Here is a 27920-nt window from a genome sequence, read left to right on the forward strand (position 1 = left end):
TCCCGCCCCCACCCCAGTTCCTTCCTCCTTTCTAGCTTCTAGTGTAACCTGCGTTTCCCCAGCCGGCTCCTTTGTAGGTCCCTAGTTGCTTGCCAAGACCTTGAGGCTTTGCCAGCTCTGGAGGACGAAGACATGGCCAGGAGCCCTGACAACACACCGAGGTGGGCAGCCCTGGTGGTGCTGGCCGCCCTGGGCACAGCTGTGACGGAGACCACCAACCCCGGCATCGTGGCCAGGATCACCCAGAAGGGCCTGGACTACGGTAGGCCTTCCTTCCCTCCTCTCCCACCCCGAGGAGCATTCACTGAGCACCTGCTGGGTGCAGCCCTTTAACTCCAGTGCACGGCATGCTCACAGCTCCTCAAAGTAGGCCTTCACCCACCTAACATATGAAGACACTGAGGCAAGGAGAACTGCCCTAGATCACAGGGTCGGGCAGTGGCAGAACTGGGACCGGAGTGCGCGGCCTGGAGGACTCCAAGTCCCGGCCCCCAAGGGTTTCATCTTCATGGTACCCTCCTTCCCTCTACCCAAACCTCAACTCCGGCTTCTAGGCTCTTTACTTTCTTCCCAAGCTTGCTCTCAGCCCTGTCATTTGCCTCCAGGTCACTGGCTCAGTCTTCAGCGTGGGCAGAGCTCAGGCAGCGAGGAGGCTAAGTGGGAGGGGAGGGAGGGGAAGGGGCAGAGGGAGCACAGGGACAGCCCTTCTTAATGTTAGCTCCAGGGCAGGGGCTTGGCAGCCATACTGTGCACAGTACCCATCTGGGTCCCCCAGGCCACTCATCCAGCCCCAGATAGAGGAGTGTGGGGCAGGAAGCGGCTTCTGCTGACCCGCTCACCTCTGAGCTAGGAGCTTTACACACATCATCTCGTTTCATCGTCATGTCCCCCTGGGTGGGATATACTGCTGCTAGCAACCTTTACCGTGAGCAAACTGAAACTTGGAGAAGGCACTGACTCGGTAGGCCAGAGGGCCGCCTGGATTTGAGCTCTGGTCTTGTCTGATGTCCCTGCGTCGGGCTGCTCGATGCTGCCTCCCAGTGGCAGAACGATGAACTGCAGAAGAGCGGAGAAATAGACCAAGAAGGCAGAACCTCAGGCCCTGGTTTCCACTGCTGTATCAGGTCCCGATTCAGGGACCTGATACAGCAGTGGAATTCCACCAAAGCCAGGAATTCTCTCATCCCTGAATTCCTACCGCAACACAGGCAGGATACCTCTGAATCCCAGGGGGACAGGAGTAGGGCCCTTCTCTGAACAGTGCTGGGGTGACGCTGAAGGCTTGCCGGGAGCAGAGGCTTGGGCTCAGCCTTTAAACCGGGAAGTCTCCAGATTCTGTCACAGCATGCCCGGTTTCCCCTTCTACTCACACCTCAGGTGGAAACCACAGTGGGTTTTCTGAAATGCAGCAGACCTGCTTGTGTCCTTCTCCTTACTTACACTATTCAGTGGTGACCTAGTGCCTCATGCCCTGACCCCTGGGCATGGCATTCGGGACCCTTCATGACCTGGCCCCTGCCGACCCACAGATCCCGGCCAGCCCACATCCCCCCTGAACCCCCCACCCCGCCCAGGCAGTGACAATGTGTGTGTTATTTCCTTTTGACCCCTCCCCCGCAGAAGGCTCATCTCAGGGTACGGGTTCTGGGACCAGAAGGCCTGGATTCAAATCCTGCTTCATCACTTGTCAGCTGTGTGACCACCTTTCTGAATTTCAGTTTTCTCATCTGAGAATTGGGGGTGACAACGGACCTACTTCCTAGGATTGTTCAGATTCAGTAACTTAATACATGTCCAAGGCCTAAAACAGTGCCTGGCATAGAGTAAGAGCTTGATAGATGTTTATTTATTATCAGTAGTAGTAGTAGTAGTACTTTCTAACTGGTTCTTGGAAAGCACAAACCTGGGATCCCTCATTTTACCAATTACTCCTTCTCAGGTATTGTTTGCCTTTTTGCTGGTTCTTGGACCAGGCAACAGGATTGGCACATACAAAGGCCCTATAGAGACCATGTCCAAAAGCCAGAGAGATGGAGTACCTGTGAGGGCGCAGCACAGAGCTAGGCATAGCGTAGGTGTGCGATCCATGCCCATTGGATGCATGGCTGGGTGTTTAGGGGTGATATTTTAGAACAGGAGTTGGCAAACCACAGCCTGCAGGCTAAATCTGGCCCACCGCGTTTTAAAGAAATATATTTTTATTGATTTCAGAGAGGAATGGAGAGGGAGAGAGGGATAAAAAAAAAAATCAATGATGAGAGAGAATCATTGATTGGCTGCCTCCCTGCACACCCCACACTGGGGATGGAGCCCGCAACCCGGGCATGTGCCCTTGACTGGAATCGAACCCGGGACCCTTCAGTCCACAGGCTGACACTCTATCCACTGAGCCAAGCCAGCTAGGGCCCACCGCATGTTTTTGTGCGGCCCAGGAACTAAAAATGACTTTTACATTTTTAAACATTGAGAAAAGCCAAAGGAAGAATAATATCTCACAACATGTGACAATTACGCAACATCGAAATTTCGCCGTCCATGAAGTTGTACTGGAACACAGCCACACCCACATTTACATACAGTCCATGGCTGCTTTGGGCCAATAGGAGCAGAGTTGAGTGGTGGTGACAGAGACAGTAATAGCCACAGAGCCAAAAATATCTACTCTCTGGCCCTTGACAGAAAACTGTAGCTTCAGACCTTTTCAATCCCACCTGTCCTGCGATGGACAGGGACCCAGGCTCCCAGGCTGTGCCCCTGACAATCACCCCTGCTCTCTCCCCGCAGCCCGCCAGCAGGGGGTGGCCACGCTGCAGAGGGAGCTGGAGAAGATCGAGATTCCCTCTTTCTCAGGAAGCTTTAAGATCAAGTACCTGGGGAAAGGCGAATATAACTTCTACAGGTGAGGCCCGTCGCGCTCAATCGTCAGTGTGCAGGACTTTGTAGGGTTCCGGGGCTCCCAAAGCCAGAATCACAGGCCACAGACTCCCAAATGCGGAGTGGAGTCCCCCAAGCTTCCACCATAAAAACGGTCTCTCAGGCACTCGCCATGACTCCCTGGGGGACATGTCACGAACCCTAAAACTCTGTGGTAGGCCCATATATCAGTTAGGATTTGGGGGGAGAGGGTTTAAGGACAGAGAACCTAATCCAAAAGCGCCTAAGCAGAAATTACTGGCTCCCGTGGCTGAGAGGTCCCTGGAGTAGTCCAGCGTCAGGTCAGCTGGAGGCGGACGCAAATGTCACTGCACCTGTTTCTCTCTGGCCACCTCTTGGAATCACCTCCTTGGGCGGGTCTAACTCTCGGGCAGGTGTCTTCTCCAAGAGGCAAGATGGCCACCAGCATTGCAGCACTGCGAGTCCTGTGGCAGGAGAGCCCCTTCTCCTGGCACCTCAAGCAAAACCCCCGAGATTCACGCTGGTTTATCTCAGGTTATGTACAGACTCCTGAACCACGCAGCGTGGTCTGAGGAATAGAATCTGCTAATTAGCTTATGCCCAAATCCGAAGCGTCACCCCCGTGAAGATGGAGGCAAAGTCAGCTTCCTCTGGAGCAACATAGAAAAGTTAAATGACAGCTCTGATAACGCAATAAGGCGGTGTGGGTGCTGGGTGGAAGGCCCACCATGTTCTGTAGAGAATTTTATACACCTATTCACTCAACAAATATTCGTGAGCATTTACTATGTGTCTGACACAGCAGGCTTTGCTACAACAGTGAAAAAAAGACAGGCACATTTCCTCCCTTTACAGAACTTGTCGTCAGTTGGACAACATGTATCTTTATTGATCGTCACACACCATGCAAGATAGAATTTATTGTGCCCCTTTTACAAATGAGGAAACTGAGGCTCAAGGATGGTTAAGTGACCTGCCCAGGGCTACACAATAGTACATGTAAGAGCAGGATGCGAATACAGATTTGTCTGACTTCAAAGCTTAGCCACCCTGCCCAATGCCCAGGGTTCCCAAGGCTGCTTTCATAGCTTCGGGGTTGGCCTGGAAGGGATGGGGTGGAGGGCGTGGGTGGGAAGGATGATTCTACACGAACCATTGGCTGAGTCCTTGTGTGGGCCCCCAGGAGGCTAACAAAACATTTCTTCTTCGCAGCCTGGTTATCCGTGAAGTTCAGCTGCCCAGTTCCCAGATAAGACTGTTGCCCAACGAGGGCCTGGCGCTCTCCGTGACAGATGCCAGTGTCAAGATCAGCGGGAAATGGAAGGCACGCAAGAATTTCATGTGCGTTCCCAAGCCTGGGGTTGTTACGTGGGTGGGTCAGCTCTTAGTGAGACTTGGAAGGGATGAGCACCAGGATCTCGGGAATGCCCAATTTTTGCCTTGCCCATCACCACTTGTCCCCCCAGTGTTCCTGGGGGAATTTTTCACAGAAGATCCAACATAACCCTTGTTTAGTAGCTGAACATTTGTCCTCATCTCAATGCAGGACACTGGCAAGGCTGAGTTAGTGCATGTGGCTTAGGATGGAAGGTGAAGTGGGACCTTTAATTCACCCCTTTAACAGCTAGCTATTGCCGTGGAACAAGCATTGCTAACTCAGTGGCTTAAAACAGGTCATATATTATCACTTGCACATCTATGTGTTGGCTGGGGTTCCCCTATCTAGGTTGGGCTTAGCTGAGGCAGCTCTTCTCCACCTGAATCTCTTCCTCCTCTCAGGACCAGTGGGCTACCCAGAGCATGTTCTTGGTGATGGCCGGGATGCAAAAAGACAACAGGAAGCATACAGGTCCCCTTAAAGTCTGTACTCAGAACTGGCCCATGGTCACTTCTACTCATATGCCATTGGCCAAAGCAAGTCACATGGCTATACCCAAAGTCAAGTGCATGGATGCACATTCCTCCTCCCCGTTCCTTCTCTCCCTCCCCCCGCCTCCCCTGACACACAAACCATAGGCAATGGCGAGGGTATGGATGCAGGAAGGGGTAAAAGATTCGGGCAAATCATCCAAACTATACCCTGAATCTAAATATTGGGCTCTCACCACAGTGACCCTGTCCACTAATGATAGTGGCTCAGACTGACCAGTCGCTTTAGCAACGTCTCTCCTTTGTGGGGAATCCAGGGAGGACATGGAGGAGAAGGGTGTGACTCTGCCCTCCCTTACAAGGACACTGGGTCTGTCCGTTCCCTACAAGAATGGCTGAGGTCTTCACGTGGGCTCTTTTGTATCTATTATTTCACTTACTGGTCACACACACACACACACACACACACTCACAGTAATACTGCATTGCATTGTAGAAGAGTTGACAACCTGCATTCATGTCCACCGTCTTATCCAAAACTCATCCCCGACGGAGGCGTTATGAACCCCACGAATGAACAAGGACACTCATTCATTAAAGTCATTGACCCCAGACAACCAGCTTTTAGTGGCACAGCTGGTGTCCCACTGCTGCTGCAGGCCCTGGATGAGGACCCTGGAGCTCAGAGGGGTGGAGGAATGCTCCCCACGCTCCACAGCCTGGGCAGAGGCTGAGGCGGTGGGTGAGAGCAGGGTTCTGCCAGGCGGATGTGGGTGGAAACTTCAGGGCGGACTCCAGCTTTCACTCAGCGGCTGTGTGGCCGTGAGCACGCTGCCGCCCTCTCTGAGCCTGGAGTGGGGACAATAGCAAACCCTACCTTCTGCCGTTGGCGGGGAAGAAAGTGCTGCTCCAAGCCTTCTCTTTGTCTCCCTTCAGCAAAACCAGCGGCAACTTTGCCCTGAGTGTGCAAGGCGTCTCCATTTCGGCTGGTCTGAAGCTGAGCTGCGACCCCGCCACAGGCCACTCCACCGTCACTTGCTCCAGCTGCAGCAACCACATTGACAGCATCCGCGTGCACATCTCAGGCGGCCACCTGGGGTATGGCCTCCTGGGGCTGTGGGTGGCAGGAGGGACGTCAAGGAGAACTGTCCTAATCATCCCAGTGTTGAGAAAACATGTCCTGAGCGTCGCCTCCCTGCAGGCCTTGTTTAGAGGCCTCGGGTGCAGGGGAGGACAGGAGCCCTCTGAGGGAGCAGACACCGTCCCTGCCTCCGGGGGGCCCTGGCTCACTCAGCATGCACCCCGCAGACTTACTGAGCTCATCTATTGCCCCAGGCTCTGTGCTGAACACTGGCTGTGCACGGTATTATACAATCCTCACCACAAAGCTGCCGGCATTTAGCCAGCCAGCCACTCAACACATATCTACTAAGAATCCTATGCGCCAGGCTTATGCAACGTGCTCAAGAAACATCAGTGGCCAATACCCGTGGTCGGCAAACTGCGGCTCGCAAGCCACAGGCGGCTCTTTGGCCCCTTGAGTGTGGCTCTTCCACAAAATACCACGGCCTGGGCGAGTCTATTTTGAAGAAGTGGCGTTAGAAGAAGGTTAAGTTTAAAAAATTTGGCTCTCAAAAGAAATTTCAGTCGTTGTACTGTTGATATTTGGCTCTGTTGACTAATGAGTTTGCCGACCACTGGCCAATACCAATGTAGCAATAGGCAGCTAGCTAACAGCGATTGGAAGCTCACGGTGTGGCCGGCACTGTTTTAAGCACGCGCTTTCTCTCATTCAGTCCACACAATGACACTGAGGTTAATCCATTTTCAGGGGAGACAACCCAGGCTCGGAAAGCATAGGAAACAGCCTGAGTTTTCATACCTAGTGATTATTGAGAAGGGAGTCAGCCCAAGACTATCTGGCCCCAGATTCTTAGCCACACAGTCCCTGTTCTCTTGAAGCCTCCAGCCCAGCGGGGAAGACAAACATTAGTCAGATCATTACACTAATGAGTAGCTCACAAAGAATTGCAAAAAGGATGTAAAAACGAAGAAAAAGAGGTACAGAGTGGGCAAACACATGGAACAGGAGGATCTGACCTAGTCCGGGGCTTGGCCAGTTCTTCCTTCATGAAATGACATTTGAGTTGAGATGAAAAGAATAGGTAGGAGTTAATGAGGCCGTTGTTGGGGACAGGGAGTGTGTTAGCAGAGGGAACAGCACGTGCAAAGGCCCTGGGGTGGGAGGAAGCACAGGACACAGAGGATCTGGCAGAGCCGTGTGGCTGGAGTGCAGAGGGGAAGGGGAGTGGCCAGGAATGAGGCTGAGAAGGGGCAGGGGCCCAGCTGAGCGCCTACTGAGGAAATAACCTTACCCACAGGTGCCTGCCCACAGGGGCAGAGGCGTGTGTGCTGGGGCGCGTGCATCCCAGGGACCAGGGTGCCTGTGCCCATTTGGAGCAGGGAGGAAGGCTTCCCAGATGAGGCAACCTTCCCAGCGCAGCCCAGGGACACCTGGGAAGCCTCACGCTGCCCCACATGTCAATCTGCAGGTGGCTGATCCAACTCTTCCACAAAAAAATCGAGTCTTCGCTCCAAAAGGCCTTGAACAGCAAGGTAGGAGGGGCTCCGGTCAGAGCGGGAGGGGCCCTCGGTGTCCACTCACTTCATGCATCACTGGACACTTCTGCCCTCACCAGACCCCCTGAGTCCTTCCAGCCCTTTGCAACCACAACTCCAGCTCTAAAAGCCAGGCATGTCTATTTTTCTGAGGAGTCCAGTGAGAGGCTAAGAACGGGTCACCGCCCACACCCACAGCAAACTGCTACGTCGGCGTGGGCTACCTCTGTTCCCCCCCCCGCAACATTCGTCCCTGCAAAGAAACTGCCATCCTCTCCCCACCAGCCCTCTCTTCTCTTAGCCCTCTGGCCTCCTGCCCCATCCCCGCCCACTCCGAACCCCCTTCCTGGTGTTCCCCACCCGGAAAAATGTGCAATCGCTGAGGCGGCCAAACTATTCTCTGAGGCTGGAACTGGTATGAACGGCAGCACTGGCCAGTCCTCCAAACCTGCCTTCACCCCCATTCTCCTGGCCCCACACAACTTGTACAGCAGAGGAAAGGGGCCCTTCATCGGGCTGGCTTTCCATTAATAGACCATCAGCTTGCAGGACGCCCCTGAGCCTGCCTCACAAGCCACGTAAGCTGGGCTTCAGGGCACGGGAGAACCAGGGAAGGTTTCAGGCCAGGGGGTGCCCCGGGCTGATCTGTGCCTTAGAACGATCTCTCTGACTGCATGAGAACGGCGGGAGAGGCCAGCGTCGGGGCAGGAGTTTCGGGGAGATGGAGGACGCTGTGCAGTCTTCAGGCAGGAGACGCTGGTTTCCCAGTCAAAGGCACGACAATGAGATCATTTATCTGAAGGCATGGTCAAAAGTTGTGGTGGTGTTTTTTTGTTTTTTGTTTTTTTAAATCAATGCATGGTTATCAAAATATGTAACCGTGGATTATACAATGGCATTTAGAGTCAAAATTTCTGGGTTTTGAGTCTGGCTCTGAGGCTGGACTAGGTGTATAAACCTGAGCAAAGTACTTGACCTTTCTGAGCCTCAGTTTCACTGTCTGTAAAAAACCTTCGTCAACAAGGATGCAAGGGTTATGGAGATAAGGCAGGCAGTGCTTCCCACCAGCCTTGCAGACCCATAGTTCACCTGTCTTTGTAATGAAGTGATAGTATGAGGGGAGTGTTGGCACATATGTAATATTCAGAACTATTAAAACAGATTATTTCTTGGTAACACCTTAAGAGTGGCCCCTTGATAGCAGCCAAGCTCAAAAGCAATAATACTGCTGCTGCTGGTGAAGATGATAGTGACGATGATAGTGGGGAAATGGTGATGGTAAAGATGGTGCTGAAGGTGGTGGTGGTGAAGGTGGTGGTGGTGGTGAAGGTGGTGGTGGTGAAGGTGGTGGTGGTGATGAAGGTGGTGGTGGTGAAGGTGGTGGTGGTGATGAAGGTGGTGGTGGTGAAGGTGAAGGTGGTGGTGGTGAAGGTGAAGGTGGTGGTGGTGATGAAGGTGGTGGTGGTGAAGATGGTGGTGGTGAAGGTGGTGGTGGTGAAGGTGGTGGTGAAGGTGGTGGTGGTGGTGAAGGTGGTGGTGGTGGTGAAGGTGGTGGTGGTGATGGTGGTGGTGAAGGTGGTGGTGAAGGTGGTGGTGGTGGTGGTGGTAGTGAAGGTGGTGGTGGTGAAGATGATGGTGGTGATGTGAGGAGGATGGCCTACATAGGCAGAGTGCTTTCAACGGGCTTGGAACTATGCAGAGAACTCTGTACAAGAATTAGCATTTAATCCATACAAAATCCCTACGAGGGGGTGTATATCATGATTTTCCCTTTTGGAGACGAGTAAACTGAGACACACAGAGAAGTGATAGTGCTGGAATGCAAGCCCAAGCCACCCCACCTCAGAGGCAAAGTTCTTAATCATAACAAGAGATTGTTTAGAAGAGGGTACTGGCCTGAATGAATGAATGGACGGACGGATGAAAGATAAATGAGGGGCCAGGGTGTTTATGAGGCCAGGAAGGGCTGGAAATGGGAAGAGTGATCTGGGGAGTGGAATTTCAAGGAATCCAGAGTGAAGGGTGGCGGGAGGGAAGAACAAGTCTGTGTCAGGTGTGTGTGTGGGTGGGGGGGGGGGGGGGGAGGGAGGGTGGATGGAGCCAGGGAAGAGGGGCAGCAGCAGGAAGCCAGGCCCAGGCTGTGATGCGATTTGCTGTGCTTTGGAGCCATCTGGAGGCACGTGGGCGAGCAGCACTGGAAACCAGTGGCCATGGGCAAGCAGCCCAGGTGTGCAGCTGGCCCAGGTTCCAGATGTGCTGTCCTTCCCACCCTGGGCCACGTGGAGAAGAGGCGCAGGTTCCTCAGAGAATGACTTTCCAAGTCCTCCTGGGACATGCAGAGTCTTAGGTGATAGATACACACTTCAGGAAACCAAGTTTCCTCCCTCCCTTATCCCTTTCCTTTTCCCTCCTGGCTCCCTCCCACCTTCCCCCAGATACAATAACTTGATTGACTAGGGGAAGAAGGGAAGTGTGAATGCCCTCTGGGCAGATGGGGGTAGGGACAGCCCTGAGGAGGAGTAAGAACCTGAGGGGTTTGGCTAAGACAAGGTGGCCTTGGGGGCCTGTGGCCAGGAGGCAGCTGGGCCCTCAGGCTGGCGCTCCGGGGAGAGGTGTGGGCGGCACACCCTGGACACTGGCCCCATGTTTGGAGCAGGGAGGAGGGGGCTTTGCTTGGGTGCCCTGCCCCAGGCAGGTGCTGAGACAGAGATTCGGGTGCAAGACATTTATTGGGAGGGGATCCCAGGCAGAACAGCGAGGGGGTAGAAGGGGCTGGGACATTCTGAGTGGGCTAGCGCTGGGGACAGTGGGGCTCAGTCCTGTGGGCGATTCTCAGGAACCGGGAGGCACACACCTCAGAACCGCCCCAAAGGGGTGAGGAAGCTGGGTATTTAGCCCCCAACCCTCAGCTCCCTTTGGTTGGGGCTGTTTCTGGCACTGTAACTCCTTGGCGCTTGGGAGCAAGGCCGGGAGAGTTGTGGGGTGTGGGGAGCTGTTCACACAGGTGCAGGTGACGCAGTGGGCCTAGCAGGGGCCTGGGGGTGCCTGGCAGGGCTCCGGGGGAACCGGTGAGCAGAAGGCAGGGAGCCCGGGAGGAAGGAGCTCCGATATGCAAGAGGGAAGAGGAGCTCCGAGGGGTCCGGGGAAGAGCAAGTGAAGGGACAGGCGGAGAACGGGCAGAGTCCGGGGTCCTGGGACTCTAGGAGGAGCATTTCTGGGGGACAGTGGCCCACCTGCCAGGGGCTGCCCAACAGTCAAGAAAGGCGAGGCCCGGGAGACTCGGTTGGATTAATGAGGCAAAAGTCACGAGACACTTGGGGGCAAGTCCCAATCGTGAAGGTAGGGGCTTATCTGACCACCCTGCCCCACAGCCCCCATGCCTTCAGTTAGGGAGGCCTGCGACTTTTATCCTGTTTTCCAGCTAAGTCTGGCTTGGAAATAAAGAGCCCCAAATATGGTGTCATAAAGCAACTGCCCCTTTACAACCCTCACAGGTCAGGGAATCAACAGGGCGGCTTAGCTTGTGTCTCCGCCCTGCTGACTGGGTCCCATCAGGGGAGACCCACAGCTCAGGGCTTGGTGCCTGGGCTGGAGACACTTGAAGGCTCGGCTCGGCTCTGCAGGCAGCTAAACAGCCTGTCCCTGAGTTCTCAGAGGAAGGACCAGAGAGGCAGCATTTCAAGAGGCCAAAGTGGGAGCTGCACAGCCGTTTATGGCCTGGTTTCTGAAGTTACACAATGTCACTTCTGCCACCACACACACCCCCTCCCCCCAGATTCCAGGGGGGAGTTCACAGACCCACCTCCTGATGGGGGTGGCAAGGCTACATTCCAGAAGAGCAGCAGAATGGAAAATAGAAGCTGTCGAGCTCCATTTTACAGATGGGAAAATACGGGTCTAGAGAAATGAAGTGACTCCCTTGGTGGCAAAATCAGCATGTGACCCAGGACTTTTCAGACTTGTGCTTATTTCCTTGTGAGTCATGTGAGGGGCAGGGAGGTCAGGGAGCGTCCGTCTGGCCATACTCAGCAACCGTGAGTGTGCCCAGGCTTGAGCAGAGGTCTGTCCCCTGCTCCCAGCAGCACAGACGGGAGAAGGTTGACACCGACCACCTCCTGTTTTTCACTACCTCATTCCACAAAGGATCTGAGGCAGCAAAAACAAATGGATAAATACAAACAACAAAAAAGTCCCACGTTAAAACAGAGAAAACTTAAATACCCAATAAGAAAGTTCCACACTTGAGTAGTCAATAAAATGCAGACATGCTGATCATCCAGTCATATACAGTTACTATTCCCTAGCTACATGGTGGACTCTGAGCTTCCTGGTGGCCAAAGAGAAAAGGGAAACTGGATTCGTTACATGATTTTCAAGGAAACATTCCAGGAAAGCAAGACATGTCCAGGTCATTATTCTCAAAGAACAGTTTACACTATGGGAAGTCCTCCCTGATCACTTCTTTTGTTCTCGCCAGATCTGCGAGGTAGTGACCAAGTCTGTGTCCTCCAAGCTGGAACCTTTTTTCCAGACAATGCCAGGTGAGTGCTGGATGGGGTCGAGGAGACCGAGGTAGAAGGGGTTGAGGGGTAGGGAGACAGGAAGAATGTAACGGAGCCTGGGCCTGGGTGTGAAGGGGTAGAACAGATTGCTTTCAAATGGCAATCGACACTGGATCCCTATTGGGCCAGGTCCTTGTGGCAAGTCCAGAAGGGAGGTGGACAAACACCCACTCATTCTCCTACCCCTGCAACCAAATGCCCTCAGCTCTCTGAGGCCAGACACACATACTGTCCTGAGATCTGAGACTGATTATTTTTGCCTCTCTGGGCCTTAGTTTCCGTATCTTTAAAACGGAGACACTCTCTCTATCCCCAAGTGCTTGGCAAACTGTGAAGAGCCCCCGTAAGTGAGGGAGGACTCCCCTGGCCGAGTGCTCACCATGTGCCTTGCACCCGGTAGAACTGTCTCTTCATGTCCTCACAACACCCCACTGAGTCTGCATATCCTCCCAATTTTACCACGAGGAAACCGACTCAGAAAGGAGCCGTGACTTGCCCTGGGATCCCCCCGGAAACCTGGCGTGGCAGACACGTGGTTTATGCCCACCGATGGTGCTTTACCTTGCTCCAGGCACCACCCAGCCCCTCCAGGGACACAGCCCATCCTGGGGATGTGCAGTGCAGGTGCAGTGTCCAAGGTTTGGCCTCGCCAGACAGGACAAACATGCTGGCTTTGAGTCCCAGCTCCGTGCCATCTTGGACAGGCTGCCATTTCTGAGCCTCTAACACAGGAAGAAAGGGCTAAAGGAGGGTCCGGTGTTTATTTAATTTGCACTGTTTGCTGCTGGGAGACAGAGAAACCTTTCAGACCTGAGCCAGCCGGGGTTCAGCCTGGGATATTACTGATGCTAATATCGGTGCCTTCTGGTGTTCGAGCCCCAACATGTACAGGGCATAGGGCATACACTTCTTCTCACTTAGTCCTCCGGCACCATGAGCCACTGCTCTCACCCCATTCTACAAATGACAAAAAGTGACTCAGAGAAGCAACAGGACATGTCCAAGGTCTTACAGAGTTTGATGCAAGCCCAGGTCTCTCTGCTCCTTTACCCTGTGTTTTAGCTTCATCTAGGGGCTGTTGGAAGAACGGGGGGGAAGATGATGGCTGTGAATCTGGGGTGTGGATTCATTTTCCTTTAAAGGGAACTCAGGGTGGGCTCCCTGGAGGAGGTGGAAACGGAACAAGCACTACAGTTCTTAATTCAACTTCAGGGGATGCTGACCCTGCATCAAAGGCCCCAAAGATGCTGCCATAGGGAGCCAGCTCATGGTCCGTCTTCTTTCCCTCTAGTGACAGCCAAAATAGATAAGGTGGCTGGGATCGATTACTCACTGTTGGCACCACCGACAGCCACGACCGAGACCCTGGATGGGCAGCTGAAGGTGAGACTTACACCCACAGTTGTATACCCCCTCTCCTGGGGTTCCCCATCCTCCTGGGAAACAAATCGTACAAAGACTCCACCCCTTCCTCTCAGTTCTCAACCACCCTGCCTCCGAATCTTCTCCCTGCTCAGGCACGCCTGCCTCCTGTCATTCCTGGAACACACTCGGCCTGCTCTATCCCCGGCCTTGGCCCTGGCCACTCCTCTGTCCAGGAGGCTCTCGCCCAGAGACCCGCTCCTCCCCCTCCCCCCGGCTCTCCCCACCTTCCTCCAAGTCTCTACTCAAATATCCTCTCTCCAGGAGACCCTTCTCAGACCACTGTCACGGAAACAGCTCCTTCCTCCTGCCCTCTATCTGCTTTATTTTCCTCAGCAGCATTTATTACTAACATGCACGTACAAACACACACAAGAGCAGGGCTGTGACTGCTTTGATCTTCACTGTATGTGCCGCACCCTGCACTGTGCTTGGCATATAGCATGTGTTCAATAAATATTTATTGAACGGGTGGATGCTATGGAAGACAACCAATTGATGTTCTCTCACATCGATGTTCTCTCTCCCTCTCTCCCCCCCCTCCCCTCTTTCTAAGATTAATGAGCATATCCTCAGGTGAGGATTTAAAAAAACAAAAAGAAATATTACCATTTTGTCATATTGGCCTCTGACTTTTTTAAAAAATGAAACACTGTAGACATAAATAGCTCAGGCCCTCTTGGGCCTCCTCTCCAAACCCACCCATCCCACCCTCCTGAGTTAGTCACACGGAGGACGTCGGTGTATGTCCTTCTTGCCTACGTGTGTCTGTAATTCTTACACAGTATGTTTTGTAGGCCTTTAAATTTCACATAAATAGTATCTGACCATATGTATTCACCTACAATTTGCTTCTTTATAACTCAACATTATTATTTTTTAGCTAAATAGATTATTTGCTTTTGCAGTGTGTTGCTAAATTGCTCTTCAGAAACATATAAAAATATGTTCTCCGAGCCTGTGAGTGCTTTTACCATAAACTGGATTCTATGGGTTTAAAGTACAAAAGTGTACTGCCCGGCCGGCATTGCTCAGTGGTTGAGCATTGATCTATGAACCAGAAGGTTATGGGTTCGAATCCCAGTCCAGGCACACGGCTGGGTTGCAGGCTCTATCCCCAGTAGGGGGCATGCAAGGGGCAGCCAATCAATAATTCTCTCTCATCGGTGATGTTTCTATCTCTCCCTCCCTCTCCCTTCCTCTCTGAAATCAATAAAAATATATTAAAAATAAAATAAAGTACAAGTATACTCACAACAGTTCACCTGTCTCTTTAAAACTGCTGCTAACTTGATGGATGAAAAAACAAGCACACAGAACCCATTGTTCGTTTAGTAGAATTCCTGTGCTTCCGGGCAAGGCTGAGGCAGAGCCAATGGAATGGCTGGGAGTGTGCTGCCCGGGCCCCATTCCGGCTCCGCCCCTTACCCGAGTGACCCGGGCCAGCCACTTCACCCCCTGTGCTCCGGAGGGGGCGGGGAGGGGGGGGGTGCTCCTGTAAGATGAGCATGGTCGCACCTGCCTCGCAGGGCTGGTGGGCAGGGCACGTGGACCGTGGCGCCAGGAGATGCGTGGTGCTATTGTTAGTTTCTGGCCGCGGCTTTCTCCTCTGTGAACGCAGGGTTGGTCTCCTCAACCCATTTTTCCTGGAATAAACATGTCGAATTATAATTCCTGAAGGAGGCCCAGGCTCACTCTGTCGCCTCCACCCCCAGGGGGAGTTCTTCAGCCTGGCCCACCGCAGCCCCCCGCCCTTCGCCCCGCCGGCGCTGGCCTTACCCATGGACCATGACCACATGGTGTACCTGGGCATCTCCGACTACTTCTTCAATACGGCTGGGCTGGTGTACCAACAGGCTGGGGTTCTGAACCTCACCCTCAAGGATGACATGGTACGTCCGGGCCGGGGGTGGATGTGGGAAGAGCAGCAGACGGTCTGGATTTGAGTCTGTGCACACTGGGGAGACCGAGGTCTGGACCCCGGAGTCAGCCAGACCTGAGTTCGAATATTGATTGGCCCCCTCTTTTCCAGCTGGGTCACCTTCGGCCGGTTACTCCACCTCTCAGAATCTCAGTTTCCTCATCTGTAAAACACCAATAACAGGGTCGGCCTCCAAAGGGGGTGGTGAGGATATAAATGAGATATAAATTAAATGAGATATAAATGCATGGGAAGCACTCAGCACAGGCTTAGCATGTGGGAGTCCTTGGTGAGTGCTCCTAGTAACAGCCAGCACTGACTGAGTCCTTGCTTTATGCCAGGCTCTGTCATCCAGTCTCAGCATCATGTCACCTTGATTGTCCTCCTCCTCATTGTCTCTATATATTCATGGCTGAGTCCCGCTCTAGGACTCAGTTTACCCATCTGTAAAATGAGGAGAAGGCCATCCTCTCCAGAGTCTAGGTGCCACCTGATCCCAACCCAGTCACCAACCACGTGGGATTCCTCCTATGCCACTCCTGGAAGAGATGTCATGTTCTCCCTCTCCGTAGAGGTCCCACAGGGATGCTGAGGCCCCGCCTAACCGCTGTGGAAATAAATGAAGACCACCCGAATGAGAACTCTTTAGGGCAAAGGGGTCAGCCACCACTTGCATTTGGCAGAGACTCAAAGACAGGCAGGGCGTGGGAAAGCTTTCTAGTGAGAGAAAGAGAGGGCTTCAATACGTGAGTTTGGGGATGAGGGGGACACGCAGGTGTGCGCTCACGGAGCTTGTCGGGTGGGGAAGCTGGATGTGGGTTAATAGAAGCTGGGCATCCGATATGATTGGTTTAAGAGCATGTTTGACTTTTGGGGGGAAAAAGAGATTGGGCAGCTGGCAGTCACGGAGCTGGTCTGACTGTCCTGGGTTGGTTGCTGCAGAAGCCCTGGATCATTGATCCATTGTCCTATAGGTCTGGCCATTGTGTTTGTATATTCCGTCTCTCGCCCTCATATGGAATTTGCCCCCCTAATCTAGAACATAATTCCCCAGAATCTTTTTTTTTTTTTCTTCTCTTGCTACAGATTCCAAAGAAATCCAAATTCCATCTGACAACCAAGTTCTTTGGAACCCTCATACCCCAGGTAAGAAAAGGCCTGCCCTCTCCCCCCACCCGCTGTAGTCAGCTCATGCATCAGCCCGGGGGTGCTGGGAGGACAGGGCTCTGCTGAGCGGCCTGACAAGAGCCCCCTCCAGATCCAGGGTAGTCCAGCCTGAGAGGGTAGCAGTAGCTTGCAAAGCCCACCGCCAAACAGAAAGGCTCAGGTGTGAGAGTGGCTGTGTGCTGGGGGCCCTGGGCTGGGTATCCTGCCAGAAAGGCCATATCCCTGCCTTCCTGGGGCTCTGGTCCAGTGGAGAGAGAAAATGACTAGTCAGGCACCCAACACAATAAAAAAGAAATGCAGACTGTGATGGGTGAAGCCAATAGGCTGATAAGGTCGTTAGACAAGGCGGCTACAGAAAGCCTCTGTTTGAAACAGCTCAGCTGCCATAACCAAACGCCAGATTGGGTGGCTTAAGCATCAGGAATTTACCTCTCACAGTTCTGGTCCAAGATCAAGGTGGCAGCTGATTCGGTTTTTGGTGAAAGCTCTCTTCCTGGCTGGGAGATGGCTGCCTTCTTGCCATGTCCTCAGATGGCCTTCCTGTGAGCACTTAGGGAGAGAGAGAGAGCTCTGGTGTCTCTTCTTTTAGGGCACTAATCCTATCAGAGCAAGGCCCCACCCTTACGACTTCATTGAATTGCCATTACTTCCTTAAGGCCCCATCTCCAAATACAGCCACACTGGGGATTAGGAATTCGATATATGAATTTGGGGATGAGGGGGACACAAATATTCAGTATTGAACAGCCTCTTCAGTGGTGATACTTCAAGGGGTAACTGATACGGTAGCTAAGGGAATTGTCTTGAAGCTCAATTTGCATAACAATCACATTATTTTTATTCAGACTTTGAGTTTATCTGGGGAGGACAGGAGGCCAGCAGAGATGGGTGTCACCAAATCCCTCCTTGCTCCCCCTTGAAGCCACCACTGCTCTCTTAGGAGGTGACATTTGAACTAAGACCGGAGGGAAGGGATAAAGCCAAGCTAGGAAAGAATGGAGGGACAAGCATCCAGGGAGAGGGAACAGAGTGCAAAGGGTCTTGGGGAAACAGCAGGTCCTATTTGCGGAACAGGAGTCCCACGTGGCTGGCACTGGAGGGGTGTGGGGTGGGGCTGGCAGGGTTTCAGCTGCCAGATGGTGCAGTCTGAGGGTTTAGTCAAAATGCCATGGGAAGACATTGGAGGTGTTTATGCAGGGCCAGGGCAAGACAGGATTTGGACACATTTCAGTAAAAGGGTCCCTTTTGTTGGTTGTCCCCACTGGGGGCTGCAGGTGGCCAAGATGTTCCCCAACATGAGCATGCAGTTCCTCATCAGAGTCTCTTCTCCACCGCACCTCACCGTGTCCCCCGCTGGCCTTGCCTGCACCCCCGACCTGGAGGCCCAGGCCTTCGCTGTCCTCCCGAACTCCTCCTTGGCCCCTCTCTTCCTGCTTGGCATGGTAAGCTGTTCCAGGGTGTGGGCCGATGGGGAGCCCTGGACAGGGCTGAGAGCACGCCCTCGGGGTCAGGGCACCAGTGTGAGGCCTGCCCAGATTCAAACCTGGACTCTGTAGCTCCAGGGCCTGTGACCAGAGCCGTTACACGAACTGCTTTGGGCTCCTGCAGGCACTCATTCATTCAATTATTCATTCGTCATTGGTTTGAAATGTGTGTACTGTTTCTGATTCATTCACTCATATCTACAGTCATTTATGCATGTGTGTATTGTTCATTCATTTATTCATTCAATTATTCATTAGATTGCTAACTTGAAATATGCTAAATCTCTTCTGGTTTATACATGCATTATTATTCATTTATTCATTTACTTATACCTTTGTTCAATTGATCATTTGTATATTTGTTCTTTCATTCATTATGTATTCATCCACACATATCTTTGTTTATTCCTTCACTGGTGTGTTTAGTCCCTCACTTATTCAAGTTTTTATTCCATTGTTGATTTGTGCACTCATTCATTTGATCACTGTGTCACACCGCGAACATTGAGGGGCACCCACTCTGGCCGCTGGGAGTGAGGCCAGACTTTCTCCCCACCAGGAGGCACTCACAGGCCGCAGGCAGGTCTGTGCAGTCTCAAACTGAGACCCATTTTCCTCACTTTGCAGATTAAATGGGTTCTCACAGAGTCGCCCAAGGTCAGGCCGACAGCGGGCAGGAACGCTGAGGCAGGAAGCTCGGTTTTCTGACTCACCAAATATTGGTTGAATGGATAAATGAATGAATGGCTGTGAGAACAGGGCTGGCCTATGGCCCGACTCACAAGTAGCTTGGGAACTCAGACATGGACTCAGAAGCCGGGGAGAAAATGGTACTTGGTCCCAGCCCAGGACTCATCAACAAGGAGGAAGTAAAAGGGAGGTTACCCCCCCCCCCGCCCCGACACACACACACACACACACACACACACACACACACACACACGCTGGCCCTCCCGGCTGTGGAGACCTTCCAGAGCCCCCAGGCCTTGGGCCAGCACCTCACCTCCTGGGTTGTTGCTTTGCAGAGCACGAACGCCTCTGTGGAGGTCGGCGCCGTGTCCGACAGGCTTGTGGGGGAGCTCAGCTTGGACAAGTAAGTGGGCCTGTGGGACAGGGGGAGGGAGCTGCCCATTCATCCGTGGGGTCCATGGGCTTGCAATGAATGACCTTACGGTGTGCCAAGTTCTATGCCATTGCTTTCCCGTTCACCCATCACATTGAAGCTTCAAACAGTGTGCCGAGGGCACAATGCTCCCATTTCGCGGACAGTGAAACTAACACTCCGAGCTGAAGTGACTTGCCAAGGCCACACGTCGTAGGGTAACCAGCCATCTCAGTTTTCCCGGAGTGTCCCAGTTTGGGCACTGAAGGTCCCTCGTCCCAGGCACCTCTCAGTTGTGGGCCAACTCGTGGCTGGGCAGTGCTGGCTGATGCCACTCCACACTGAACCACAGCAGCCTCCCATGCCCCCGGCCTTCCTTGGCACTTGGAAAACCCACTTCAACGTCTTCACCCCCATCCCTGGGACTCTGTCAGCCCTCCCCGCTAGGAGACTGGGGTCCATGTGAACCCCGGCAGAGGAGGTGTGGGAGTGTGGTGTCTGACGCCCAGGCACCTGCTTTCGAAGCGCAGCTCGCCGTGGTAAGCAACAAGCTCTCCAAACGTCGGCGTCCCTGGCTGTAAATACGCCCAAGCATTGCTCTTTCACAGCAGCATTGTCGTGAGGATGAAATGAGGCATTAATATGTGTTGTTGTGTTTGGAACACTTCAAGGGATAAAAACAAGTGCTTGATAAGGAAGAGGAAAAGAGAGACACAGAAAAAGAGAAATGCAGAAATTGGAGGAGAGACAGAGAAAGAGAGACACTCGGAGAGAGGGACACACACACAAAGGAAGAAAGGAAGAGACATCAAGAAAGAGAGACAGAGCGTGAGAGACAGAGAGACAGACAGGCAGATGGGGAGACACAGAAGAGGGAGCATCTCAGGGAAAGACAGAGACACAAAAGGAGGAAGAGGGGGGATAGAGGTGACACAAAGAAAAAGAAAGACACCCGGAGAGAGTAGGTGCCATGGCCCCAACATTTAGACCTGGCATCTACCTCTTAATCACACTCACGCTGGTTAAACTGAGTCTGGAGCCAGGCTCCTGCCCAGGTCCTGCTTCGCCCTGGCACGGAGGTACCCTTCTTAACCTTGACCTCGGTCCCTGAGGCCTCCATGCTGCTCATTTCTGTGACATCCTTTTGAGAAGTGGTACTGCTTTGGAAACAGGAGGATTTTTTTTTCCTTGAAACTCCCGTGGGCCTCTCAGGTAGAGGAGCCGGAGAGGACGCAGCTGGGTGATGGCTGAGCACAGACTTCCTGAAATAATCCACAGGGTCCTGAGGCTCCTAAGTCTTGGTGAACAAGAGTGAGTTTTCAAACTTTGTGCTGTAATGGAGACAGCCAAAGCTTTGGCCTCGGGGGAGTTATTAGAAATCCTACTCTGCTCATTGTTAGCTGTGTGGCATTGGGCAGGTTGTTTGACCTCTCTGAGTGTGAGTTTTCTCAGCTGTACCATGCGAGTGTGACGGCCCTTGCCTCTTGGGGTGTTACAGGAATTCATTGGGACAAAGTACTCAACAGGGTGAATGATAGGGGTTCAATAGACGGCCATTTACTTCTCCCTTTCTCTGAGATCACATTTAAAATGCCATAAAGGCTGTAAAGAGGAGATAGTTGATTGGCTCAGGCCATTGAAAAGTCCAAGGGTTTCAGGCAAGGGTGGATCCAGGTGCTTAAGTGATGTCCTTGGGACTCTGACTCCCTCTGTCTCTTGGCTCTGCTATCCCCTGTGCTGGCTCCCTTTTCCAGAGGGCTATCGCCAGGCGGTGACAGAGATGGTCACCAGCAGCTCCCTAAGCTTCCTGGAGAAAAAAGAACACCTCATTGCCAATATTTCCAGCTGAGACCACTTCTCACTGGGCCAGCCATGAGTCACAGGGCCATGCCTGAAGTAATCACTGTGGCCAGGGAGGTGGAATCTGCCCCTTGGCCGGCCCGCCCCCAGCTCAGCACTGACAGTGTAGAGAATGGGTGGTTCCCCAAAGGAAAAATCAGGGGGCTGTGACCAGAGGAAGCGGGATGACTACTGGGAGGGAAAACCGAGCAGCCTTCACCAGAGTGGCCCTTCCTCCCCAGTAACTGAATTCTCACCCGCCCCTCCCCTTCTCACAGGCTGCTCCTGGAACTGAAGCACTCAGACATCGGCCCCTTCTCGGTGAGTCTGAGGCCCTCGGAGGCTCCTTCCTTCCCCTGATTTTAAGATAATGGTCCTGGAGACCACTGGGCTCATGGCATCATTTCAGGAGGCCACTGGTCATTTGCATGCGATTTGCATGTGAGGTAATGATGGGAGGAGCTTTGTTGCAGAGAGACCTGAGCTGGAATCTCAGTTCCTCACCTATTCACTGTGGGCCTTGGGCAAGTCACTTTCCTTTGGGAACTTCAGCCCTTCCCCACACGTCAGGGATAATCCTTCCCACTGGAGTTACTATGGTGAGGCTTAATTGGGATTAAATGTGCACAATCTGGTGTGGGAGATCTGCCCAGTAAATGTCTGTTGAATGAACAAATGAATTACTTTACTGAGCACCTGCTCTATGGCAGGCGCTGCTCCAGGTGTGGGGATATGCTCATGAAGAAGACAGGGAAAGCAGACAATACGGAAGGAAGATTACTTCAGTCACGATCAGTGCTATGAAAAACCAAATGGAAGTGGGGTAGACAGGGATGAGAAGGTTGAGGGTTAGACAGAGGGATCAGGGAGAGCCTCTCCGAGGAGGTGATATCTGGGATGAGGGAGTCAGTGAGGGGAACATCTGCCGCAGGCAGAAGAAATAGCAGGGACAAAGGCCCTGGGGCTGGCTCACCCGGGGCCTTCTGGGCTAGAGTAGATGGTGTTGGAAGGGCAGTGAGAAGCAATGAGCCGTTTCATACAGAGTGACATGATCTGATGTGTACCTTGATGAAAGTTGCCCCGGGCTGGGATTAGAAGCAAGGAGTCTGGGGACAAGGTCAGACCACATTAATAAATGGGGAGATGGGTGCATGTGTCCGTGGGAGAGACGAGGCCAGGAAGAAAGAGAAAGATGATAGATTGGGGACATGTACTTTGGAAGTAAGGTCAGACAAAACTTTGTTTTTTAATTTTGTAAAATATGTTTTTATTGACTTTAGAGAGAGAGGAAGGGAGAGAGATAGGTAGAAACATAAACATTGACTGGCCGCCTCCTGCACGCCCCTTACTGGGGATTGAGCCTGCAACCCGTGACCTCTTGGTTCATGGGTCGTCACTCAACCACTGAATCACACTGGCCAGGCCAGGCAAAACTTGATGAGAGGTGTGACGTGTGGGGTGAGGGAAAGGGCATTGAAGAACGACACCTAGAGTTTTGGCTTGAGCAGCTGGGTGAGTGGTAGAGTCACTGAGATGGGGAAGGGCAGGTGGGAGGGAGAGGAGCAGGGTTCTCACAAGCCCAGGTAGATGATCCAGTACCTGGAATCCCCCGCCATCATTAAGTAGACTCACCCCTGCCTCCCTCGCCCAAGGAGGGCACTGCTGGTGAGCTGCCCACGGAAGTCGCAGCTCAAATGCTCTTCAACCGCTGCCCTGAATGAGCATCACCCTCGTGGCTCCCATTAGAAGCCACAGCATGCTGATTCTGTCCACAGCGCCTTACTACACGTGGCCGCTCGGTGAGCCCCTGGAGAACATTTCCTTGGATCTCTGAAATGCCCCAATACCCCACCAAGTGGGTGCCACCCCAAAGTCAGACCGTCCCAATGTCCCTCCAAATCTGATGGAACTCCAACCAGCCATTTCTATCTGATGAGAGATTACAACAACAACAAAAAGGGCTCAAAGCTACCTCACTGTATTCGCATGGATGTACTGGTGCCAAGGCACAATAGTGCGATGACTCAGTGGGTAACCAACTGCTGCTTCTGCAGAAAATAAAAATTTTAAGTTCCTAGATTCATGGGAAAAAGGGCACCATGTTTGATGAGCCCAGAGAATTACAGCTTGGGAAAGGAGACTCAATTGTTCCAGAAACAAAAATGTGCGTAATTACAAGTTGTAAATGTCACCACTGCAGGCAATGCTCTTGAGGGTATTACATTATTGTTGACTTTTCTTTTTTTCATTGCAAAAGCAAAACATATACATTATAGAACAATCAGAACCTACAGGTTTACAAATGAAAGAAAATAAAAACCATTTCCTAATTTCCCCATTAGTTAATATTTTAAACTATATCCTTTCTCACCTTTTGCTATGCATATTCAATAACAAAATGGAATTCTGTGGTTTCTATAGCCCGCTTTTCCTTACTCGAAAAATATCATGAATATGTGATGATAATTGTACTTCTACAATGTCATGCATAACAATTGCGTAGTTTCCTAGTATCAAAGTGCCACCATGTCCTCCAGATGGTTCCCCAAATGTGGACATGGAGGCTGCTTTTTAAAAAATTGTTATCTCGCCCTGGCCAGTTTGGCTCAGTGGCTAGAGTGTCAGCCTTCGGACTGAAGGGTCCCAGGTTCGATTCAGGCCAAGGGCACATGCCCGGGTTGCGGGCTCGATCCCCAGTGGGGATCTCTCTCATCACTAATGTTTCTATATCTCTCTACCTCTTTCTTCCTCTCTGAAATCAATAAAGAAATATTAAAAAAAAACAAATAATAATAAAATAAAATAAAAAATTGTTATCTCTATATATAAAGAGATAATATGCAAATTAGGCTGGGACTCAGTAATGGTCACGACCAGACAGGAGGAGGTTGCAAGTGCAGATGAGGCCTGGAGTGGAGATGGAGACAGAGGCAGGGGGGCCTGCCCAAGCCGGCCCAGCGGCTCGAGCGGCCCCGGAGCAGACACAGGCAGGGGGGCCAGGGGATGCTGCGAGTCAGGTTCGGGTCCCGGCCCCCTGTGGGGGGGTGCCTCCTTGCATGGGAATTTCAATCTTGCACTGGGCCTCTAATTACAGTATAATTGACATGCAATATTATATTAGTTTTCAGGTGTACAACACAGTGATTTGACATTTATATTCCTTACAATGTGATCACTAAGTCCAGTAACGGTCTGTCACTGTGCCAAGTTATCACGCTATAACCCCCTTCACCACTTTCACCCATCCCTCCATCCCCCTCCCCTCTGGTAACCATCAGTTTGTTCTCTGTTTCTATGAGTCCATTATTGTTTTTGTTTGTTTTAGATTCCACATATACGTGAAATCATGCTGTATTGTCTTTATTTGTCTGACATATTTACCCTCCAGGTCCATCCATGTTGTGGCAAATGGCAGAATTTCATTCTTTTTTTTTTTTACTGCTGCGTAGTATTCCATTGTTTTTATTATATTCGTCACTCTTTGAGCATCCTTGCATCTGTTTCTGCCCACATCCTAGTCACCTCCTCAGGATAAATGCCTTAGAGGCATGTTTGCAGCCCACCAAACACACACATTTTTAAGGCTTTTGATGAGCATTGCTGAATCGCCCGGGGAAAGGGTGAGCCAGTGTGCCCTCCAGCCCACAGTGCCTGAGAGAGGACGTTTTCACATTTACATACTCTCTGCTGACCATCTTTACCTCTGCCTTGCACCGTATAGTCTAGAACTTGCGTTACCACTGGAACCTTTAGAGTTAGAGATCACTCCCGTGACCTTGACTGGGCTGCAGAGTTTTCACATCATTTGGGTCCATCTCTCAGCCTTTTCCAGCTGGGAGGTGCCCTGTGTGGGAGGGAGCATGATGGAAGACCGAAATGCCTCTATGCCCTGACGTGGGTCCCGTCCTCCTTCTGGTTTCCAGGTGGAATTGCTGCAGGCCGTCATGAACTACATTGTGCCCACTACTGTGCTTCCCAAGGTTAACGGTAAGGGGCTTTGCAGAAGCGCTTGATGTTCAGTCCTGGGAGAAGTAGTGGGGAGGGTTCCTAGAGCCATCTAACACCTGGCTCCAGTTGTGGGGGCTTAGGGGTGTTCACCTCAAATGAACCTCAAATGGCATCTGGCCCAGAATAGGAATGAAGACAATGCAACTCCACGTGGGTGGCATTCTTGTTAAGTGCCCATCCGATCCTTAGGAGTGGGGGGATTATTAATATCTCCAACTTCCATGGGAGGAGATCAGAGAAGTTAAATGACCAGGCCACAGAGCAGGTGAGAGGTGGAGCTTGGGTTCCATCCCACCTCTGCAGCCAGGGCCCTTGGTCTTTTTCCAACTCTGGGAGGAAGGCCAGGGAGGAAGGGTCTCAGTTCAGGTCCTACGCTCACCACACTGGTGAGCCAGCCGCTAACCTTGGCATAGCCAGGGGCGACGGCACACAGAGAGGCCCACATAACACGTGACTAGAATATTAAAAATAATAAATGAGGACAACAAATTATTATATGGAGTCAGACTCGTCCTCCCACCTTGACACATGTAGCTTCATAATGACCTCGGAGACCAGGTTTGAATTTAGCATCCTCCCGAGTTCTAATTCAGGATGTGGTGGTGGCAGAAGAGCTGCCCCCTGGCCACCGCCCATCTCTGCTTTTCTCCTAAACATTGAGGGGCTTCCTGCAACCCCAAGCAGATACCCCCAATCACATGGCCACAGGCTGTCCACACCCGTGCGAGCAGCGCCCCCTGGTGGCCACTCGGGCCTGGTGTCCGCTAGCAGGGTGCTCACCCTCAGCAGGGTGATCGTGGTCAGGAGGCCTGCTCAGGTCCTGGACCTGAGCTTGGGTGTTGGGGCGGGAACGCGAGGGTCCCAGGTTTCTCTCCAGTCCAGGGAGGCCGCCCGCCTGGCTCTCTTGGGCCGCTTGCCCCATCGTCTCCCGTCTCCTCCCTGATCCTGTCCTGAACCTCCATTGCAGAGAGGCTGCAGAAGGGCTACCCTCTCCCGCTGCCCACTGACGTCCAGCTCTTCAACCTGGTGCTTCAGTCTTACCAGGTGAGTCCCAAAGGCCGCTTTTCTCCCAGTCGCCACCCAACAGCAACTGGTGCTGGAAAGCTTTCCCTATGCAAGCCCCGGGCCAAGCACTTTCTACCCTCACAGCCAGCCCGGAAGGTGGATGCGCTTGATAAACAGAGAAGGAAGACCAAGACTCGGGAATACCACATGGCTACTCAATGACGTCCAGATCCAAAGCCAGGTCCCTGCATATATTTTTTAATTGATTTTTTAGACAGAGAGGAAGAGAGAGAGAGAGGGAGGGAGAAGGACATGGATGTGAGAAACATTGATCGGTTGCCTCCCACACACACCCCAACCAGGGATCCAACCTGCAACCTGGGCATGTGCCCTGACCAGGAATCGAACCAGCGACCTTTCGAATCAACTGAGCCACACCAGCCGGGGCCAGGTCCCTGCTTTTAACTGTTGGCTGCGTCCTTCACACCCGACACTTGGTAAAAATGGAACTCCCTCGGTGACACAGAGCCTCTTTTCTGAGGTGGCTGCATTTAATTACTGTTGCATGCCTCTTCATTTGCATCAGCGCCATTCTACGCCTGTGGGTATGAAGCCTGGTCAGTGTCTGGCGAATTCAGATACCAGTACGGACCACCTCCTCCTGCCCTTCTCCCAGCCTGACCCCCAGCAGCATCGGGCATATTTACCCCTTTCTTGGGAGCATTCTTCTTAGCTTCAAAGAGCCCCGTCTCCTGTTTGCCAGCCGCCTCTCCCTGGGGCCTCAGTCTCCTTTGCTGCCTCCTGCTTCCCCTTCCTTCCCAGAGGGAGTTCCCCAGGGTTCCTGCCCAGGCTCTGCCTTCCCCACTATGGTCACATCCCTAGTCACGTCCATCAACTCAGGCTCAGCAGCCACCTTTATGCCACCCTGAGGCCCTAGCATGTCCCAGCGAAGCTGATCACTCTGCAAAAACCATCACGCCCTGTTGCACTCCTTACCTTAGGCAATGTCTTTCCTCAGAACCCCGTGGCCCCATGGGAAACCCCCATCACCCAGATTCCTTGCCCTCCCTCATTCCCAACGTCCAAGCAACCCCCAACTCTTTAGACTAGGGAACTAATAGGGCTAAGAGACTGTGGAAAAGTAGGTGAGAGAGCAGGGAAAACACAGCTCCTATTTGCCCACCTTTTCCCAAGTTCATCCTTAAAGGAAATAATGACCCCATGGCACCATTTCATTTCTTCAGCTATGCAAGTTCTGAGTCAAGGGCGGGAAGGCGCGCGGGGAAGTGGGTTGGCAACTTTGGCTGGAACAGGGCCCCCCTTGAGCTGCCATGAGGCCGGGGTGACAAATGAAGGCCCCGGAGCTGCCCGGGGGTCGGCACGTCTGAGAGCTGCTGACACGTTCACCGGCGTTGTGATGTGCAGACCCCAGAGGCGCGACCCCGAGTGCCCCTCACTCCTGCCTTTCTGTCAGCAGACAGGCCCCACTCTGCCCTCTCCCGAAGTTTTCTCTAACAACCCAGCAGCCCGCCTGCACCACAGCGGTGCGCTTCCAGCTGTTGACAGCGTTCTATCTCTTCCTAGAACTTCCTGCTGTTTGGAGCGGATGTTCTCTACAACTGAAGTCGCCATCGGTGCTGGGGCGGTCGGCACACCAGCCGCTGAGGGGTGGTCAGCACTGTTCCTGACAGGCCCGTGGGGCCCCCTTCTCCAGGCGGCCCTCCAGCTCTTGACCCAGAGACCCTTGCAAACTTCTCTGAACTCAGGTTTAGAAATGACCTAAGCGTGGAGAGCCTGTTGCTTGGGAAAGTGTGCGGTGTGTATTTTAGGGAGTATGAGCTTCTTTCCAAAGCTAAGCCTGCCCAGACGTTTCCTCCAGGAATTGCCTTTCAGTTGTGTAACCACAATATGTCTCTTTGTGCTTCACACACACACACACACACACACACACACACACACACACACAGAATGAAAAAGAGAAACACCTGGGTTTTTTTAATGTGGAATTCTGTGTGATGGTATTGTTT

The 27920-nt window shown here is 52.5% G+C and overlaps 1 protein-coding gene across 1 annotated transcript; it reads left to right on the plus strand.

Moving 5' to 3' along the window:
• The first annotated feature begins 34 nt into the window (after nt 1-34).
• On the plus strand, nt 35-27899 carry BPI (bactericidal permeability increasing protein). The gene is made up of 15 exons (XM_008149628.3): nt 35-262; nt 2785-2899; nt 4108-4236; nt 5701-5862; nt 7317-7380; nt 11861-11924; nt 13237-13328; nt 15083-15259; nt 16375-16434; nt 17730-17897; nt 18965-19032; nt 21159-21201; nt 24804-24867; nt 25856-25932; nt 27478-27899. Exons 1-15 carry the CDS (start codon nt 133-135, stop codon nt 27514-27516), a joined length of 1452 nt encoding a protein of 483 aa, XP_008147850.2. The 5' UTR covers nt 35-132; the 3' UTR covers nt 27517-27899.
• Nucleotides 27900-27920: the final 21 nt, after the last annotated feature.

Source organism: Eptesicus fuscus, chromosome 12, assembly GCF_027574615.1.
Source record: "Eptesicus fuscus isolate TK198812 chromosome 12, DD_ASM_mEF_20220401, whole genome shotgun sequence".
Lineage (NCBI taxonomy): Eukaryota > Metazoa > Chordata > Mammalia > Chiroptera > Vespertilionidae > Eptesicus > Eptesicus fuscus.

Bases quoted from the DNA above. Each gene is read 5' to 3' on its own strand.
- BPI (XM_008149628.3), top strand. From the start codon at position 133: ATGGCCAGGAGCCCTGACAACACACCGAGGTGGGCAGCCCTGGTGGTG. The intron at 15,260-16,374 runs GTACGTCCGGGC...CTCTTGCTACAG, and splicing joins TCACCCTCAAGGATGACATG to ATTCCAAAGAAATCCAAATT. The intron at 24,868-25,855 runs GTAAGGGGCTTT...CCTCCATTGCAG, and splicing joins TGTGCTTCCCAAGGTTAACG to AGAGGCTGCAGAAGGGCTAC.